At 43.7% G+C, this 19452-nt stretch overlaps 1 protein-coding gene across 4 annotated transcripts in view; it reads right to left on the bottom strand.

Moving 5' to 3' along the window:
• Positions 1-19452, bottom strand: part of XYLT1 (xylosyltransferase 1) — a 170224-nt gene that overhangs the window by 45517 nt on the left and 105255 nt on the right. For all 4 annotated transcript variants that reach the window (XM_063414180.1, XM_063414179.1, XM_063414183.1 and 1 more), the window contains 2 exons: positions 10957-11129; positions 10132-10334 (listed from right to left, as the gene is read on the bottom strand). In XM_063414180.1, the coding sequence (XP_063270250.1) occupies positions 10132-10334; positions 10957-11129 (376 nt within the window). The remainder of the gene's footprint in view (positions 1-10131; positions 10335-10956; positions 11130-19452) is intronic.

Below are 19452 nucleotides of genomic sequence, written 5' to 3'. Positions count from 1 at the left end.
CCCCACCAGGAAACCAGGGCCAGTCCATCCTGCCCTGCCCAGGATGCTCTCGAAGGCAGCACAGACCAAGGACAGACAGCCCATGCAGGACTCTGAACACCCTCCCTGCACTCTCCCTGCTGAAGCACTCTGCCACAGCCCCTCTTTGCAGGGCCAGCTCCCAGCAGGGGAAGGCAGGACAGCCAAAGGTCCAGGGCAGCATCCTCTCCAAAGCTCCACTCTCACACATCCTCTCCTCTCCAAAGACACACTCCCTGCTGCCACAGCAGCCACCCCGTCCCATGTCAATAGTGAAGCACAAAGTGCTCATGCTAAGCTTGGAGGCAGCAGGGAGATGAGAGCACCTCCTCTTGCTGGGAAAGAAAGCCTCTTCTAAAAGGGCACAAAACTCCTCACTTCTGGGTCTTGCCATCCCCCTGTTTGATTTACAGTGTAATCCTGGACAAAAACTGGCCAGCTTTGTGTGACGATGCCCTGAGAGCAGTCGGTTCTTCTTATGCAGTGGAGAAGATGGACCTGGGTGAAGAAACTTTTTCCCTCACCCCTCTTTCTAAGGAAAACACCAGAAAATACACACTCATCCAGTGAGCAGCTTCGATCTCCTAACTGGAGTTATGCCAAGGGAAGAGTGGTGGGACTCCACCAGCACAAGGTCCCTGAGCTGCTCTCTGTGCCAGGGATGCAGCCCAGGGCTCCCAGGGAGGCACTTTCACAAATTCCACAAAAAGTGAAGTGAATTTTTATAAACCAGGCCCCTCCTGAAGCTCCTCCTGGGCCTGCCACTCCCTTTGATCCCTGAGCTGCTGAATCAACCTGTCGGAGAGCATCAATTCAAAGGGCCAGAAGGCAAAACAGGGAAAACGGGGACAGGCTAATGGGATTTAACATTAATTCTGCACCAACCCTGAAAAGATGGAAGAACAGGGCCTGGGGGTGAAAGGGATAATGAACTGAGAGTTGATGGAACGAAACTTAATTGGTATTAACAACAAAAGGTCACATTTTGTTACCTTTATTTGGGTTGAGCAATGATCTTATTTTGACAATTTGTGCCACCTGATGACTTGCCCTGCTCTTGGTTGGGACTGTTTTGGAGTGAGTCAGAGAGGAATATAGAGCTGGGACATAAGGCACAAACGTGGCAGAGAGGATGTCTGCAATGGGAACGTGCAGATCCACAAACTGGTCTAACTGGGGCTCCTGAGAAAGCTGGCAGGGTGGGAGGCTGATGTCCTGCTCACTGCTGTGCTCAGTGAGCTGAAACCAATACAGTCTTACTCCATCCGAAGGGAACCAGGGGTGCATTTCAACTCAAGAAAAGACTCTGGAACAGGCATGTGAACCTAAGTGAGGCAGTGTGTCACCAGTGATCTCCTGGCACTGCCAAGTGGACAGGCTGTGACACGGAGCCATTTCCTGGCTGCCTGTCCCCTCCTGGGCTGCAGTGGTTCACAAGTGATTCTGCAGGCACTTTGTGATGATACCCAGCACTGGTATCTCATGACACACCACATGTACCAGTTTCCCACAGAGAAGAAAGATCAGGGTGTTTTAGCCTTCAGCTGCAGCTCTGCAGCTGCCACCTGCAGCATGCCTTGAGCCCCATGGGAACAGCTTCAGTGCCTGCACAACAGCAGCTGTACAAAGGTTTGGCACTGACATCGACCCTCACAGAGCAAGCAGAGCCACGGTCCCTGCAAGCCCCTGCCATGGAAATCATCTGGAAGCTACCTTGCACCTGACTGGCACAGTGCATCCCATCATACGAATACAACGATCTGAGCCACTGCCAAAACATCTGAGGCTGCCCCAATTAAAGCCATAAGGTGACACAAATAACCAAGTTGGATTTATAGACCTTTTAGTCTTCAGCTGGCCCAACGATGCATTGTTGCAAGATTACCTGCTGGAAGTGACTTTGGGGCAGCAAACTTTTAAACCAAGATCAACTCTGTATTTGGAAAAGACTTGGCCCCAAACCAGTTCCTAATGTGGCAAAGAGTGCAATTATCCTGATGAAAGCTTAGGGATGCTTGTGCCTACAGCTGGTCCATCAAGTAATGCTGAATGATGGATATAATTAAACTGCGTGCAGCAGAGTGGAATGTGCTACAATGAACCATTTAGGGCCTCATCCCCTCCCCTCAGCCTGGAACTGCAGATGGGCATCACAAACAGTCAGTGGCATTCAGCTCTGCTGTTTACACAGAGACATTCAGAGGTATCACACAAATGCTCTGTGCAGGTCGAGCAGAAAAGAAGTATTCCACTGCAAGAAGGTGCAACTGTAAAAGCCAGCTAGCCCCTAATTCCACCTGGGATTGCACAGCATAATGTAGGTCTGGGATTTCTGCACTACCAGGTCAAAACTTCCACAGTATCCCAAGATACAAAGTTTTGACCAGTTAGCACTAGTCAAGACTATAAAGAAAAAGAAAAAGAAGCTTTAGAAAGAGAGATGCGTTCTGCAGCACATCCCTGAAGATGGAGAACATCACACACAGAGGAGCCCTACTCTCCTGTGAACCACCCAAGCTCTGCAGCAGTGGACAGGCTCACAGATCCTGCACTTGGTCTACAGAGCTGCGAGAGCTGAAAAATCTTCAGCATCAAATACCATTCAACTCTTATACTTTTAGCCCTATTTTCAAAGGAAAGAATTGATTCATCTCTCCCTCTCCTTCCTATTTCTACATCACCACTGAAAGACTGAATCAGAACAACATTTTAACATTTTGGCTCACCCTTTAATGGCCTTCTGGTTCACAACTATTTAAGAGTGACTTGGGAAAGGTATAACAGCACATGTTGTGTTATCTTCACTTTGAACTACCACCAGATATTATTTTGCAGCTGTTTTATTGTAAGTGGCATCCTGAAAACTAAACAAAAGAGTGTCTTAATGGCAATTTCAGCAGATTTTTAATTTCCTGAGAGATTTCAGCAGGACCACGAAGGGAGAGCACATTCAAAATGCCATAATAGTAATGTTTCCCTCTTTCACTGAACTTTCTAAAAAAAAAACCCAACAAAACTCAACTGAGTTAAGAGACATTAAAGTTTCTGCTCACAAACCTCAGGTAAACACCACAAGGACCTGTTTCTCTGCAGCTTCTGTTACCCAGTTCAGACTTAATCCAAAGTAAAATTCACTGGGAGCAAAGCTGTGGGAGAGCAAACAAGATGGAAAGTCACACCTGGTATTTCCCTGACATCCCACTACAGCTCAAACTCCACTGGAGCTTCTTGCCCAGGAATACAGTGAGCAACTAAATACCATGGGAAGGGCTGTCAGTGTGGAGCAGCTAATGGGGAATTTTTAAAGTACCAAAGCCATTCTGCACAAAGAACTCTTTTCTTGGCTTGGTCACTCCATACTATTTGTCCACAAAGACAAGTTGTAAGTGAAAACCAGATTTTATAAATATCCCTGGAGCTGTGAAGGAGAAATATGGATCTGGCCAGATCCCTCACGGTGCTCACTGCCTTCCCCTGCCCCAACACATCAGTTACCCTCAAAAAATACTATAGCAGGCAATGCTGTAACACCCTGATGACAAAAGATGGAACTGTAGCCTAGGAAATGATGGTGCACATTATCACTAAATTTGTTTATAGATCAGGCTGAATGAATCCAGGGCAGACCCACATTTAACTCTTTTTAGGAGACAGACTTTCTTCTGTCATAAATTAGCAAAACATAAATTACATCCAGAAAACAAATGGCAAACAGATGAAAACCCTTTGGCTCTTTGTGTGAGGACCTCCCTGTGAGCAGCCCCAGAGCCAAGCCAGAAGAGAAGGGGCCACCAGCCAGGCAGCCCAACGTGGGCTCAGAGGCTGCAGTGCCCACCAAACTGCAAGTCTGGCATCTGGGGTTCTCATCTGCCAGGAGGATCCCCAGGGGCCCAGAGACTGGCTCAGATGCTTCAGTTTTCATGGGAAGAGATAAAAGAGTTCCATGTTCAGCACTGTGATCAACAGGGTAAGATGCTGCCAGGTACAATAGCACTTTGAGTAAAAATCCCATTCTAAACCCGTGCCTTACTGATACATCTTTAATCTGCATGCACAGTAAAGATGCCTGGATAGCCAATTCCAGTTTGGGGTGCATTTACTTCTGTTGCCAGTCTGAGGCTATGGAGCACATCACAGAACTACTAAATACCCAAAGGAGTTACTATGAGTTGCAGATGTCAGTTCCCCAAAGCAAAAGTTGCTTTATATCCTTAAACCCAGGAGGGGAGGGTGGAAGGAATAACCTCAGCTGCTGTGCCTGCACAGAGAAAGGGTGGGCCTCCCATCACTAACATTTGCCAGCTTGAAGAAAACATTATGTTAACATCAGAGATAAATAAAATTTTTAAGCTACAATAATTTCCACATTTTACCCCAACCATTTGTGACCGTGCACAAAACCACTGCTTTGCCAACCATTGATAACTTGAAAGTAAAACAGAGAAGTAGAACAGCAAATCAAAAAGATAACTTTCAAAATGTATATAAATCTCAAGCAAATGTGCTGGCAAAGTGAGGAAAGAAGAGGAGAAAATGTTATTTGAGGGATTAAAGAAAGAAGCAAATCTGAAATTCTCAGAGAATGCAGATTCAAGAAAAACACTGATAAAGTTCCTTTGGACAGGAAAAAAAGATTCCCTGTGAAGCATTAAGAGTGGATTGACATCTGGCTTGCCAGATAAAGATATTCTGAGCAAACAAAACCACATACAATGTCAGTGACAATCCTGAGATAAAAACCTCAGGCACTGGCATCTCAACAGATGTTGTAGTGCAAAGGTACCTGTGCTGCCCTCCCCTCTCCATGTAGGCAGAGGATTGAGCAGTGCTTCAGCCCAGGATAACATTCCAAAGGGCACTCTTAAGAACACTGCCTACTGCCTGGTACATTATTCTGGTGGCAAGGCCTGCTTTTCAGATCAGCACTGCAACGTATGTGCAACTGCTTCATATGGGGTGTAAGGTCAGATTCAGCTCTGGAAAGTCAGCATCCTTTATCCAGGCTTTCATGTCCAGCAGCAATTTATGTAGTGCCAGCAAGGAGATATCTCTAGAGGACAGCTCTGAAGTCTGAATCTCAGTGAGACATAGAATTGTTAAATTAAGTCAAGTCAAACTGATGAGAAGTGAGACAAAGGAAAAGTGGAACTGCCTTTTGAGCCAATGGCTTTGCTTTATTTGCCATTACACAGCTCTCCTCAGCCCTGCTGGCTTTGGGATTTCTAAGCTCACAGCCAGCAAGAGGGCACAACTGGGTCTCAGACACTTCTCCCAAAGTTAGAGTCCTGTGTGTGGAAGTGCTTTGTTTCAGTTCTAAGAGGAGATTTTCCTGTATTTCCAATATTGCATTTCAAGCCTGCGTGTTGCAAAAGCAGAGATGTTTGAAGAGAAGCTGGGTGTACCAGTCTGGTGTACCCACTCCATGCAAACTGTATTCCTTTTTTTCCTCCCTGTCACCTGCTCCAAAGGTTGTGTCCTCTGGTCACAGGTGAAATCGGGGCAGGTCAGGTGAATTTGACAGAACAGAAATCAGCCCTGATGTAGTTTCTGTAGAGTGGCAGTCACCCGTGTTTTGCAGGGGATGAAAGTGAGCCAGTGGCAGAAACAAAGACATGATCTCCCAGGTAGTTCTAGCACCTGAAAAATAACTTGAGAAAGTGCTGAAGCATTTTTCCCAAAAGTTGAAGTTCTTTCTAAAATCTGTTGTTTGTAATTATTTTCACCTATTACAAGAATGAAAACCTGAAGACCCCTTCCCTGCACTCCCACCTTTTCACTCTTGGCAAACACTGTCTTGCCCAGGGACCTCCTTTAGAAGTCATCACTTTGGTTTTTCATCAGCCAATGTTACCTTGACCAACAGAGGGCAACACAATGAAGCAAGCACTTATTGTCAGTGGTTATTTGCTAGCTCAGTTTCCTCAATTTCTGAGTGTTATTCTGGTTGGCAAAGATAATCTCCATACTCCTGTTTAAAGGACCAGGCTCAGTCAGATCATCCCGTTTATCCCTCGAGTTGTAGTCCCTGAGGTGCTCTTTGTATTATGATTCACCTTCCATTCAAGTGCCAGACCAAAACCTCTACTGAACGTGTCTCATTTGACTGAGTCCTCAGAACACTGGCTTTTATGGAAAGCAGGGCTACACAACTTCATCCTAAAATAATGTCAAGCAGCAAAACACAAGTAGTTTCACTGGGTTTCATTAAAGTTCCTTTGTTATACCTGACTGCATATAATGGAAAATGTAGTTGTATTCCTGGCTCCATCAATAAGACACTTTATTTTCTTACTATTCTGAAGTACTCCCCAAGCTTCTGCTAATAATTTTGCTTGACCTTTATTAAAGACCAGGCATTAGCTGGCAATTACATTTGGTGATCCCTTCGGTGATTGAGGCTCAGTGATTTACTGTAAAATTATAAATAGTTCAAATGTTTCATTATGTTTATTCTTTATACAAGCTTTGTGGCCAGGTAAGCACTGACATGACATTCACTGTTAAATGATCTCATTAAACTTCTTAATTTAAGTGGTGCAACACTTCACCTGCCACATTATCCAAGGACTCCTGCAATGCACATTAAACATTCAGCACGAATAGATGCTCTACCATAGTTCACCTTGTTGGGAGTGAAATTTCAGTCCCTGAACATAAGGTTGACTACTTTATGCCGTTTGTTAGAGCCAATAAATAATGCAAATAGATAGCCATGTAAAGTAAGAGGTTGAAGATATCAATAGCTTTCCCACAGGGTTTTGAAAGAGGCTCTTTACAGAAAAAACTTTAAATTATGAAAAAATACCACTACAATTTAAAAAGTTAAGCAAAAGGAAGGAAGGTGCTGTTTTCTTTAATTTCTTTATGAATGCAATGACTGTGAGGGATGATTTCCTGAGAACCTTGCAGGCATGTGTTCCTTTTTCATTCATGAGCCCAAGCAAAAGGAGGGACACTCACACAAACTCCCACCCCTGAGCTGCTTGTGATGGTTTGTCTTTAGCCATTTCATCCCTCTTTTTCCTGCTGAGAATGTTTAACAGAGCTGAATGAAGTCAAGGCTTGATAATGCACCACATCTTTTCACTTAGGCCAATAAATAACATATTGCCTTGTGATTAAAGGGAAATACTTTTGTTGGAGGCACTTTTGAGTCCAGACTGTTTGCCAGTGGTTTGTACTGCAGTAAGAAGGAGAAGCACATGGATTAGGACCTCCCCTGTGCTAGTGCTGGACCTACAGACTCCACAAACAAAACATTCTGGCATGAGGAGGAATAATAAGGGTATCTGGATTTTCCTGGCTTGCATATGTTTTATTTTACACATTTTTAATTGTTTCCCTCACAAAATGAATAGTTCTAATATTTTTCTGCCATGCCTTTATATTTTATGATGCTTAACATCTGCTTCTGGACATCTCTTGTGAAGGATGAAAGGCTCCTGGCAATTCTGCTGTAGTCTGTGAACATACCAGACTACTCCCTGGACAGATCTAGGCTTCATCATATTGTATTAACCCCACATATTGAGTATGGGTTTTTTGACTTAGAAGGCTGGATTAGCTTTTATTATCAGAAGAGAAGTAGCAAAGGTTTCAGTATTACAGATGGAATGGCAGATGGGAAGGGAAAGCTTAATATGAAGCAGCTCTGGATAAAAACTATTAATCCACAAAATTCATATGTTCTTACGCAGGGAAACCTAGCAAAACCCACTGCAATATGACTAACCAGAGAGAAGTGTAAAGTGCCCCTAGCCCATTATCTGACAAATCATGGCATGGAGTCTGAAAGAAAAAAAAGAATTCTTTGAACACCCTATTTACTAATTCCTGGAGCAACAATCAGCTCTCTCTGGGTTATGCAAGGAGGTAACGCTTTCCTAAAGATTATAAACAATAACAATTTATACCACCTCCAGCATGAAAATGAAATGGACTCATATATGTATTTGATGAGACAAGATCTTCCATGGTTTACAGCTGTAATCCACATTAAAAGAAATACTTCACATTTCTTGTAAGTGACTGTCATTGAAGCTGGAGCACTGAAAAAGGTTTCTCATTTTTTGTTGAAGTGCATGATGGCACGAAGAGGAAGCAGGGTCCCTTCAGTTCTGGTAACAGAGTGCTGTGGCAGGAAGGGAAGTGAGCCCTTCAGAGGGTGCTGAGAGCCCCTGAGCACCCACCCCGCGCCCTGAGCTGTGAGGGGGAGCCACAAGGACCACAAGGACTCCCCCTCTGAAGAAACAAGGCTGCAATGTCTCCAGCAGAGCTGGAAGGACTCCAAGACAGCAGGGAAGGCAGCACTGAGGCTCCCCCAGCACCGAGCCAGGCGCAGGCTGCCCCGCAGAGCCGGGGCCGTGTCTGGGAGGCACCGACCCCGCCTGGCCCCGTGCCCTGACCTGCTCCAGGGAACTGGGAACAGCTCAGAGCGCCCCAGGGCACGGCCTCAGCATCACACGGTGGCTGGGGTGGGACCACAGGGTGACTGGACAGGCCTGCTGGCACCAGTGTGCAACCACACTGACCTTCAGCAATCGCCCTCCTACAGTTTATCCTGTTTGTGCCATCACCTACCTCTTCCTTTATGGCCTTGCACTAGCCAACTTTTTAGCATCAGCACAGCATTCCTCCCCACGAAAGTGAATCATATGGAATAACAAGCTAGCTTTTCCCAGAACTCAAGAGATATAGAGAAAACTACATACTATCTCTTATAAGGAAGGTTGATATGTCAAAATGGTTAGTTCTCTTCCTGTTGGACATTATAAGTGTTTAAATACTGTGATGTCTTAGCTCAAATCCCCATGTGCTAATATCAAGGCAGTCTCAGTAACCCTTGTGCTTTAATCTTTCTCCCCAAAATGTGTTGCATTTCACTGAGAGTGCTTAGAAACGGGCACCAGCAATAAAGGCTTTTGTCAGTCCTCACAAAATCCTTCCCAAGGCACAGGCTCAGGGGTTTTGTGATCACTTCAGTGCTGATTTCTGTCCAAGGAGCACCTTCAGGAAGGGATTCAAACTTCAGGAGAGATCTTGGAGAAACCTGACCTGTGGAAGCATATTCCCCTTCCAGGACTATTAAAACCATGTTGTATCACCACTCATGGAAATTGCCCAAGAAAGTCACTTCCCCTTTCATTGATTCATTTCAGCACAGAGGGAAACAGAAGCCACAAGAAGAATTTCTGTTTCCTTCTCCTTAATAACTCTTATAATCTAAACCTAGAAACAGTTTCAGAATACTTGGGGATTTTTTGGGTGGCTTTTTGGTGTTGCTGTTGTTGAGTTTTTATGGTTGTGTGGGGGTTTTTTTGTGGGTTTTTTTTGTTTTTGTTTTTTTGTTGTTGTTGTTGTTTTTGTTTGGTTTTTTTGTTGTTGTTTTGTTTTGGGGGTTTTTTGTTTGGGTTAGTTTTTTTTACAGACTATCTACTTTTGCACAATGTAGCAAACTTACTGAATGCAGCTCTGAGGGCAGGGTGATGTAAATCCAGAAAGAATATAATTTCACTTAATATCACGAGCCTTATCATGTGATGGTGTGTGAAATTTTTAACCTGATGCCATCTGAGTAAAGATATTCAGGCAATGGTTGGTGCTGAAGATATAATTGACTCCTAGCAACTTGTCTGTCACTTCTACAACCATTATCCTCCACAGAAAAGTACTCAAAAAAGGAAGAGGAGTACCTGAATCTATATTCATACCTTCAACACTTGCTGAGACATCAAATCACACTGCTAATCAGAGCCCTGGCAGGGACGAATCTCTCCATGCCTGGGTTTCCTTTGCTGAGCTCCAGCACTTCTGGCTACTTTCCTCATCCTCTCTTGCAGGTGCCCCTTTTGCTGGAAATAATGACTAACTGGAGCAGCCTCTCAGTGAAAGTCTCCCCCAGGCAAATGGAAAACACACAGGGTACAGGCAGGTGATTGAATCCTTGGCTAACGTGTGGCTGTCAGACACCAGCTCACCATCAGGGGCTTTCTGCTGTAAAACAAAAGAAACTGCTCCTCTGCTCCTTGCAGCACAGCACAGATATGACATTGAATATCTCCAAACTCACTTCCTTTAGGAACAAAACGTGCATTCTTAAAATACTCACTGTACCTGATTGGGTAGTCAGCAGCACTGAGGTTAATGAAGAAATCCCATGGCCAGTCACTCATCTCCATGAGGTCCTTCATGGTCTGCAGGTAGGTGGTCAGGAGGCTTGCTCCTCCCCAGATGGTGGCCATTCTCCAGGAGGTGACTCTCACATTTGGGTACTGGCTGGCAAACTGCAGCACTTGCCGGTGCAAGTAATTGGATCGCTTCAGAGGAGAAAAGAGTGATACATTCAAGTTACTCTGTCCAGAATTGTCTCTTCCTGTATTCACTAAAGGCTTACCCTACTTCTTGACTCACTGAGTGCTGCCATTGCTTTTCCCTCACTTACTATGGCACACAACCTTCTTTTGCTAAATGTACAGAGAACCCTGGTTAATAACTTTTATTACAACTACATAAATCACTAACCAGTGTGATTAGCTTTATTCACCATTTGTCATCATAGATCCCAAAGGGCTTTTGCAAAGGAGGTGACTGCTACCACCTCCCTTTTACAGTGTATCCCTTGCCCCAGGCACCTCAGGTCAGCTCTCCATCCACCTCTGCATCAAGTTATCAATTATTGCTAACTAAATGTACAACAGACAGACAAGAGAGATACTCATCAACATAGAAGGAGAAATGAAGGCTGTTACATAAAGAAGATAACAAGAAAGAAAATTTATGGGGGAAAAAAAAAAAGAGGCTCCAAACATGTAACAGATGGAGAGACAAAAAGTGACATGCACTTTATGCAGCAGAGGTAAAGGGAAGATGAAGAGGATGACAAGGATGGGTAGACTGACAGATGGTGAGACAGGCAATTTATAACCAGTGATATATTACCTTGTCAACATGAATGTAATAAAAATGGTCTTTATGGTAAATAGCCTTAAACATGCGCTGGAGCTGCCGGGAAGCTCTGCCATGAACAACCAAGACAAATGCGATCCTGACTGGGTTGGCTGGCATGTACTCTACGGAGTCCTCATCCCACTGTACATTGTTGTTGGCTTTTCCTGTTCAAAAACAAAACACAGGACATCTCTGAGTGTATCCACAGGGCAGGGGTGCAGAGAGCAGTTCACATCCCACCTCGGCTCTGTCTTCAAAGGCCCTTTGTAGGGCAGGGTGAGGGCTCACAAGGGGGGCCAGCCTGTGTCCCATCCAGTTTGTACCCCTCTCCTTTGTCCCCACACAGGGCCATCACTCCTTGGGCAGCAGCCCATGCCCATGGGCCTCATCCTGAATGAGGCTGCACTGCACAGACAAGCACCCAGATCTTTCTGAGCTGAGCACTGACATTTGGACCTTCAAAGCAATCACCTCCAGGTTTGTAACTAGTGTCCAAAGTATTCAAACAATGACAGGGCAAACTTCCCCCAAAGGAAACCCCCTGTTTAGCCAAAGCTGCTCGTTCCCATGACCAGCACAGCTCTGCTGAGGAGCTGGTGGAACTCTGCTGCTGGACAGCTGCTGAGGATTATTGACTGCTAGCATTTATTTGTAACAGCAGATGTGCCCTGGAACATACAAATGCAACCTGCAAAACCTCACTTCATGGAGAAGTGGGGCTCTTCCAATACTATTTAAAATTCCTGTTCATTTTTATTTTAACAGAGTAATTTCTGGTCTTCCTTTTCTAAAGCAAACATAACAGTGTGAGGTTCAGACAGGATGGCTGATAAACAGAAGAGCTGGAGGGACATTTCTAGTAAGAAATTTAAAGTGTTTTGGTTTTGGTTTGTGTACCCACTCTGCAATTCAAAAACCAGAACACAATGTAAGAAAAACATCATTTTATCCAAAACCTGACATTGTTCTTCCATGAAACAACATCATTCTTCAGTGCTCTGACTTTGTAAGGACCTTTCCCAACAAAAAATTATTTAGAAATAACCTGATATTTTGAATATTAGCAGACAAAGAAGAAAAGTATCTCCAAGCAAAAAAAACTTCCTCCTGCCCAAATTTTCCTCTTGCAAATTTTTACTTTATTCTTTTTTAAAAGAAAGGAATAGCATTGTCTTAAAAGCTACTTGATGATGTCCCCCCACCAGAGGTACAGTTTTCAAATTCCTAAGATCTGAGCTGTCACCAGTTTTCTGCACTTAGTGCCTTTTGTGATGCCCCTTTCTCCTGCTACCTCCACATCCCCACCACCTCCAGACTCCTTCTGCAGGCAGTGGAGACACTTGCTCTGGGTTGTAGGACAAATCTGAGGCTGTTCCTGGGCTCAGTTTTCAGACAGCCTGAGTGCAGTCTACAAAGCCCACTGCACCTTCCAAAACATCTCCTACAGTTATTAAAAGAACATGTTCATGTCTGTTTGATTTGATTGAAAGAAGATATTTGCCAAGTGTGGAGAAAGAGTGAGAGAAAGACACTTTTCCCCAGGTTTTTGAAACTGGAAACATATGTTGACAGAAGTAAACAATACCAAAAGCTTTCTTATTTTCCAAATATAATAATTACAAAATAAAGGCTGGACAAAGAATAAAGACCTTCACCTAATCCTTCTTCTGCACCTCCTCCTTATTCAAGGCAGTACTATAAACTTGGAAAAACAGACCAACTGAATGTTTGCAGAGCACTGTTTATGTGATCAAACAACTTGATCCCTTTAATTGTACTGAATGCCCTTGAGTAACTGGAACACTCCCTTCAGACAGCCACGAGAGAGATCCTGCTGCCATGGGAGCAGCACATCCCAGAAGGGAATGGTTTCAGCATCTCCCACAACTCCCCCTTCAAGTTTCTCCTCAGCAGTGCTTCCCTAGCACATTTCTCTGAGTCAGAGTCTGTTTTTTCCACCGTGGAGCCCCAGAAAAGCTGCCCCTGTCAGAGGTGTCCCTTGTGCCCAGAATGTGGCTCTTGGCTGTGTCCCTGTCCAGGGCCATGCACAGATCCACAACACCCAAGAGCCTGCCGAGCCCCAGGGGCTCCCTGCACACCCTCCCTGTCCACAGCCCCTCAAGGAACATCTCTCTGCAGCAGTGCTGCTCATAAATTACTGCAGCTTTATTGCCCCTGCTGTATTCAGAGCAGACATCAGGAAATTTCTAGCCCCGTAAGTCATTCTTAACTTTACACAGGACACAAACAACTTAAAATGGTATTTCTTTAATAAACTCTCCACCAGTGGTTTACTAGGATTCAGATGAATGTTAAAACATTAGGAAGAAAGCTTTAATTTAATTTATTCTATAATTGTCAGTTTGTTTATTATGGCCATTAGCTATGCCCAGTTCTACTGCTTCTCCTGTGCAGCTGCTGAGCTTTGCCATGCCTGTGCTGAGGGTTTCTGCAGCGTGACAGGGACAAAAAGGGACTGTGAGAGAAAGAAAATGTGCTTGCAAAGAGAACTGACAGGGGAATCAAGGGCAATTGCAATTGCAAAAACAAGCCATTTTTCTTTTAAACTGCTTTCATTTCAAGCTGATGATGTCCCATCAATGAACTCAAATATTTTTAGTGGTTTTCATTACATTTTTGGATACCTCTCTTCCAAAATCAGTGGCTTTCTGCAATGATATGCAGGAGGTGAGGTGAATTTAAAATCGTCATATTGTGAGTCTTTTATTTTAATCTAACTTGCTGTCAATACCTACACTATCATTTATCTAGCAATTACTGAGAACAAAATCCTCTCAAATTTTCACCTGAAATGCCACCTCACTGCATCTGTTTTCTCTAATAAATTCCTGCAGTGACTTATTTTGTTCTCCTCTGTTTTCCTTCTCTAACCCTTTTTTTTTTTTATTTTTCATGTGCTAGTTCCTTCCTTCTCCTTCAGGTTTAGGATTTTTACACTTGCATTTACCACCTGCATACTACTATGGCTTTTTAAATATAATCCTATTCGTGGCTGCCTGGAGTTTCACAAAGGAAGAGAGTTACACTTTCTCCATCTGTCAGACTATCTGCTGCTTTGCTCTATACTCTAACTCCCCTGGTTTTAGCTCGTGGCTGCTTAGCACCCTCTATTTTGCAGATGACTTCACTGATAAAGAACCAGCCTGGTTTGCAAAGATGAAATTAGCAGGAAACATTCAGATGAGGATCTGCTTACTGAAAATTGCAGTAGGATTTCAGATCTGTATGAGCAATGTCAAGCCCTGAGTAGCTCCAGCCACTTCACTTGTATAAAACTCGTACAGACCAAAGCCTAGCACATCATGGCATTTTAATGAGCATATTAATGAGCTGCCTCAGGTAGGAGCACGTCCTCTTCAGGCTGTTGGGACAGCATGCACAGAAAATGCATCAGATGTCTTCACTTAACATCCTACCATTCACTTGGGATAAAAATCTAAAAGGATTTTAAGGAGGCACTTGGATTTGACAGCTACTTCAGTACAGCACTGCCCATGCACCAAAGCTCAATCCAGATGCTGATTCCCACCCTCAGTCACTTCAGTCCTGCAAAAAGCAGCTGCAAGATCACCTTCCTCTCACCAGGCAAGAACAGAGGATTCATGGACAGCTTCTTCCCTCTGCAGCACTCCCTGTCCCCAGCCTCCATGACTCCTGTCACCTCTCCACATTCCATCATCAGCCTTTCCAAGAAAAATGAAAAGCCCACACAAGAGAATTCCTATCTCCTCTTGCACAGGTCACTTGTGGCAGTCTCAGTGGGACTGGAGCTGCACTCCATCTCACTCAGAGAGCTTCTCTGGGTGTGGGTATTGCCTGTTGAATGAAGTTTCCTACATGTTCAGGGAATTCCCTTTTTCTGGGATAATTTACACAGATCAGTGCTTTAAAAACCCCAATAAAAAGCCTGCAATGTCAATACAAAGTAAAACAAAACCCATCAGTGCTTTATAAACTGTAATAAAACCCCCATGATGTTAATACAAAGTAAAGCAAAACCCATGAAGAATATGATTGTTACAGTTCCATTTTGGGGGCACAGCTCTACCCTCAAAATTGCTTTGCACATATGAGTCAGTGGGGAGAGTGAATGAAATCCTCTTTATGGCCGTTTGGCACAGGTGAAACAGCCCTGCCTTGAAGCAGGACTCATCCTAAGCTTCCTCAGAGTTTGCTGTTTCATTACACAATGGGAACAGAGGACAGAAAAGCAGCTTCCCACATTGCCTTGCTGCAGAGAAACTGGAACCTCAGCAGAAGGGGAAGTGCACCCCCAGCTCATAACAAACATCTTCCAGCCCTTGCATCAAAGAGCTTTTATTGTGCTCCACTGGAAACAAACCACAGCACTTTGCTCTGTCACCAAATGTCTTTCACAAACTTACTGAGAAAAGTGAAAGCTGCCCTTCTCCTTCCTGCTCAAGGCCTGACATCAATGTGTTAGCACGAAAACCTGTACCTCTTTCTGAAGACAACAAGAGAATCTCAGCTGTAGTGCAATTTAAACTTGTATTTTCTATGCCCAGAGAAATCAATACTCATAATTAAGAGCTTAATCTTCAACTGTTGCAGTATTACTAAATTCCAGAATAATGAAGAGAGTGCAATCATTTTCACATTTGTTGTGATGCCACATTATGGTCAATCATCCCCCAATACAACTCAGAGCCAGCCTGCTGATCTCTTACCTCTACTGCTAATTAATGGGATCACACTTCCCCAGCAGCACAAAGCAATCCTTCAGTCTATTTTGTGAGTCATTTTATGTTTTGTAAATCAATCCATCACCTTCTGCTCTCAGTTTGGTATTGTCTGGCTGTCCAACTGATCTCCTCTGCACAGAGACACCTGGATGCTGCTGACTTCATGTGAGCACAGCTGGGTGTGTACACTGTGCCTTGATCCAGGAATCAATGGATACAGGACATTAGTAGAGCTATTGCTGTGTAGTTCAGCAGAGTATTTACTGCTATTACATCCATAAATGCAATCAGAAGCCCTGTCATTACAGCAGGAGTATGAGCCATAATCACTCCAAAGAGGCAGAACTCTGCAGTCCCTACTTAAACTCCCAGGAGCAGCCCCCTTCCCTTCAGTGGGACCATTTCTGCAACAGCCAGCTGAGTGCTAGCTGCTGAACTCAGATTTCCACTGTGAACTCCTTTGCAATTGCTCACAACTCAACAACACAGCAGGTTGAAAATTTCCAGCCTTGCCTTTCATCTGAAAACATTTTCCATTTTGATTAGAGCAGAAACAGGTTTGCCTTGTTCAAATGGTGGCAAGACCAAAAATAAATAAATAAATACAATGTTTTCATTTAGGACACAAAAATTTTGTATCAGACCCAGTAACAGAAGTAGTTGGAGGGTTATATAAAAACCACAAAAAATGTCACTGAGCAATTTGCCAGTGAGCCATCAGGACCTGATGAGGAGTCTTTGTCTGAGGGTTTGATAACAGCAACAATGCCCTGGGCTGAGGCAGAACTCCAGCTGGAGCTAAGCCCCAGTGCTCCATCACAGCAAGAGCATCTCTTGCCATCAGCCTCAAGAGGGGGTGGTCTGTCTAGCAGTATCCTCCAGTGAGGATACCCTGCACAGGACAGGTAACTTCTGAACCACAGTGTCTGTTAATTGTACTTAGATAAAAAGATCTTTTTTCCGGTGCTGGAACCTAGAAAAATTCCTTTAGCAGCATTAGTCCCAACTGTGGGATGCCAATTTTCACTTCCAGTCTAAGAAATGATTCACTTGTTTCCATGGGGGTCCTTGTGGAGATCGTCAGTGAAAGAAAAGATTTCAGGTGAGCACTGATTACATATATAATATATATTTATATTTCATTATTACAATTATGTATATGTAAAATGCCGACTGGTCTCTGGTCTGTTTACTGTGCAGAAGACTCCTCTGGTAAATAAGATATTTCCCATAAAGTGGAATCAGCACCTTGTGTGTCCACTGAGCCCAGCACATCCCCTACCCAGGGCAGTGAGGGGCTCCAGCAAAGCAAATCAAGCTCTTGAAAAAGAAAATTATCATGACTGATCATAGGTGTGGCTTTTCCTGGTGAGTTTACCTTGCTTAGCAAAGTAGGGGATGTGAAATCAGTTGAGATGATCTTCACAACTGTCCCCAGGTATGGGGATCAGAGAGGGATGGTCATGATTTACAGAATGAAATATTGCTAGTTATGTTCTGTAGATTTCCTTGAAACTGTTGTTACCTGTACTTTTTATCTGAGTTAGCATTGAGCACTTTGGAAAAAAATTTCAGAAATCACGCTGCTATTTAAGAGTGGATATTCCATTTTTTTTGCAGTAATGTTTTATCTCAACAACCCTGTCCTACAACTATTCAGTCTCAGACTTTATCAAAAATTACAGGAAAAATTTATGATCCTCTGTAACTTCATATGATAAAGTAACCCATAAGCAAAAAATCAATGCAAGGCAGGAGGGAAGCAGTGAGACATAATTTAGAAGCACTCTGGCTACTGCATTTAACATTAAAGAGACAGATTTCAGTAATGTTCTTTCCATGCTGAGAAGAAGCCCTGGCTTGGAACAAAGGAGCTGCTGATGTGGGCATTTTGAGTCTTCTTTAATCATTTCAGAGGGTGACAGCACAAACTTAGGGCAGTCAGAGGAGAAGAGTCCATCTTTACAGATGGAAATTCCCTTCATGAGATCACTGGAAGTTTCTCTACAGTGAGTTTTTGAGCTGATAAGCAGCTCTGCATCCCTGCAGAATTTACATAAAAAGGGAAACTCACTGCAATTACACGTGTAGGTTCAGCTCTGCTGTTCATGAACAGAAAGTGGCATGAAAGTAAATGGCATGAAAGAAGAAAGGTAGAAAGACAGAGGACACAAATAAAACTTTCATATTTACAGCTGGATCATAAGAAGATGATTTTTTTCTATTTTATTTTTCCATTTTATTTTTTGGAAGGAAAAAAAACCCCAAAACCCGCTGTTTTGGAATTTAAAATAAAACATTTCCATCCCAGTTTTTTCATCCTCCTTGTAATGTACAGCTATGTAGCATTTGTGCTGCATGCAGCACTTCCAAGAGTCACTCAAGAACCCACTGGGGCAGACATCATCCATTACAAAAATTCAGAAAGACACCCTGCTCCAGCAAATTTGGTGAATATGTCTTTTCCACATGATTTGCAGAATTCATTGTAAATGACGAAATATAAAAACCTTGAGAACAAGGACAGCAATTTTTTGTACCACAAAACCTGCAAAAGCAGTTGGGATAACACAAAGCTGTTCAAAATCAACCTCCAGGGCCCATGTACGTGTGTGTGCAGCAGCAGCACACTCATGTTCACTAAATTTGTAGCAAAAGCAGACAGCACTTGGTTTGAAGCAGCCTACCATATTTCAAACAAAAAATCTGTCCTATCTTGCAGTCAGTATCGAGTCATTACTGAAACAGTTTTTATGATTTGCAAATGACCAACTAATTATCAGATTCCACTATACTGCACTTGCAATACACACTAAACTTAATTTACTACAATACTGATCTAGGCAGGCCAATCATCTCTCTAACAAGCTTGCTTTTCTGACTATTCTAATTATGAAAATGGTAGCATTCCTGGGAGAGAAATTTCAATTATTTGTAGTTTTGCTGGAGTGTGTTAGTCAAGCATTTTCTCCCTATTCCTACCGACTGCCATGAATAAATAACACTCAAAAGCAACAGTAAATTAATTAATGATGAATTAGAATGAATCTCATAATAATAGTATTTATCATATCAATTAACAGCCAATTAGCACATCGTGATCAGCGCTATTACCGTGAATACAAAATGCCTTTTAAACGAGCATCAGGCTATTTTTAGTACATTCAGTGACATTACTGGACTTCAGAGATGAAACATAAAGCAGGGCCAAGAACAGACACAAATACTCCTTGCAAAGACCATCCATTCCTCACACCTTGGGTTGGCTTCACAGCCCAAAACCCAACCAGCCCCTGGGCTGCGTCCAGAGCAGCGCGGCCAGCAGGGGAGGGAGGGGATTCTGCCCCTCTGCTCTGCCCTTGGGAGGGCTGAAACCAGTTCTGATGCCCCAGCATAAGGACAGGGAGCTGCTGGAGCAAGTGCAGGAGGCCAAGGAGTTGTTCAGAGGACTGGAACACCTTCCCTGTGGGGACAGGCTGAGAGCTGGGGCTGGTCAGCCTGCAGAAGAGAAGGTTCTGTGGAGACCTCACAGGAGGAGAGAAACCCTTCATCAGGAACTTAGTGACAAGGAGTAATGGGTACAAACCGAAAGAAGGGAAATTTGGGTTAGATATTAGGAAGAAATTCTTTACTGTGAGGGTGGTGAGACACTGGAACAAGTTTGCCCAGGGAGGTTGTGGATGCCCCAACCCTGGAAGCATTCAAGGCCAGGTTGGACAAGGCTTTGAGCACCCTGGTCTAGTGGAAGGCATCCCTGCACACA

The sequence above is a fragment of the Prinia subflava genome, chromosome 17, assembly GCF_021018805.1.
Source record: "Prinia subflava isolate CZ2003 ecotype Zambia chromosome 17, Cam_Psub_1.2, whole genome shotgun sequence".
Classification (NCBI taxonomy): domain Eukaryota; kingdom Metazoa; phylum Chordata; class Aves; order Passeriformes; family Cisticolidae; genus Prinia; species Prinia subflava.
Note: the sequence above shows the minus strand (reverse complement) of the source record. Positions and strands in the feature narration are given on the sequence as shown.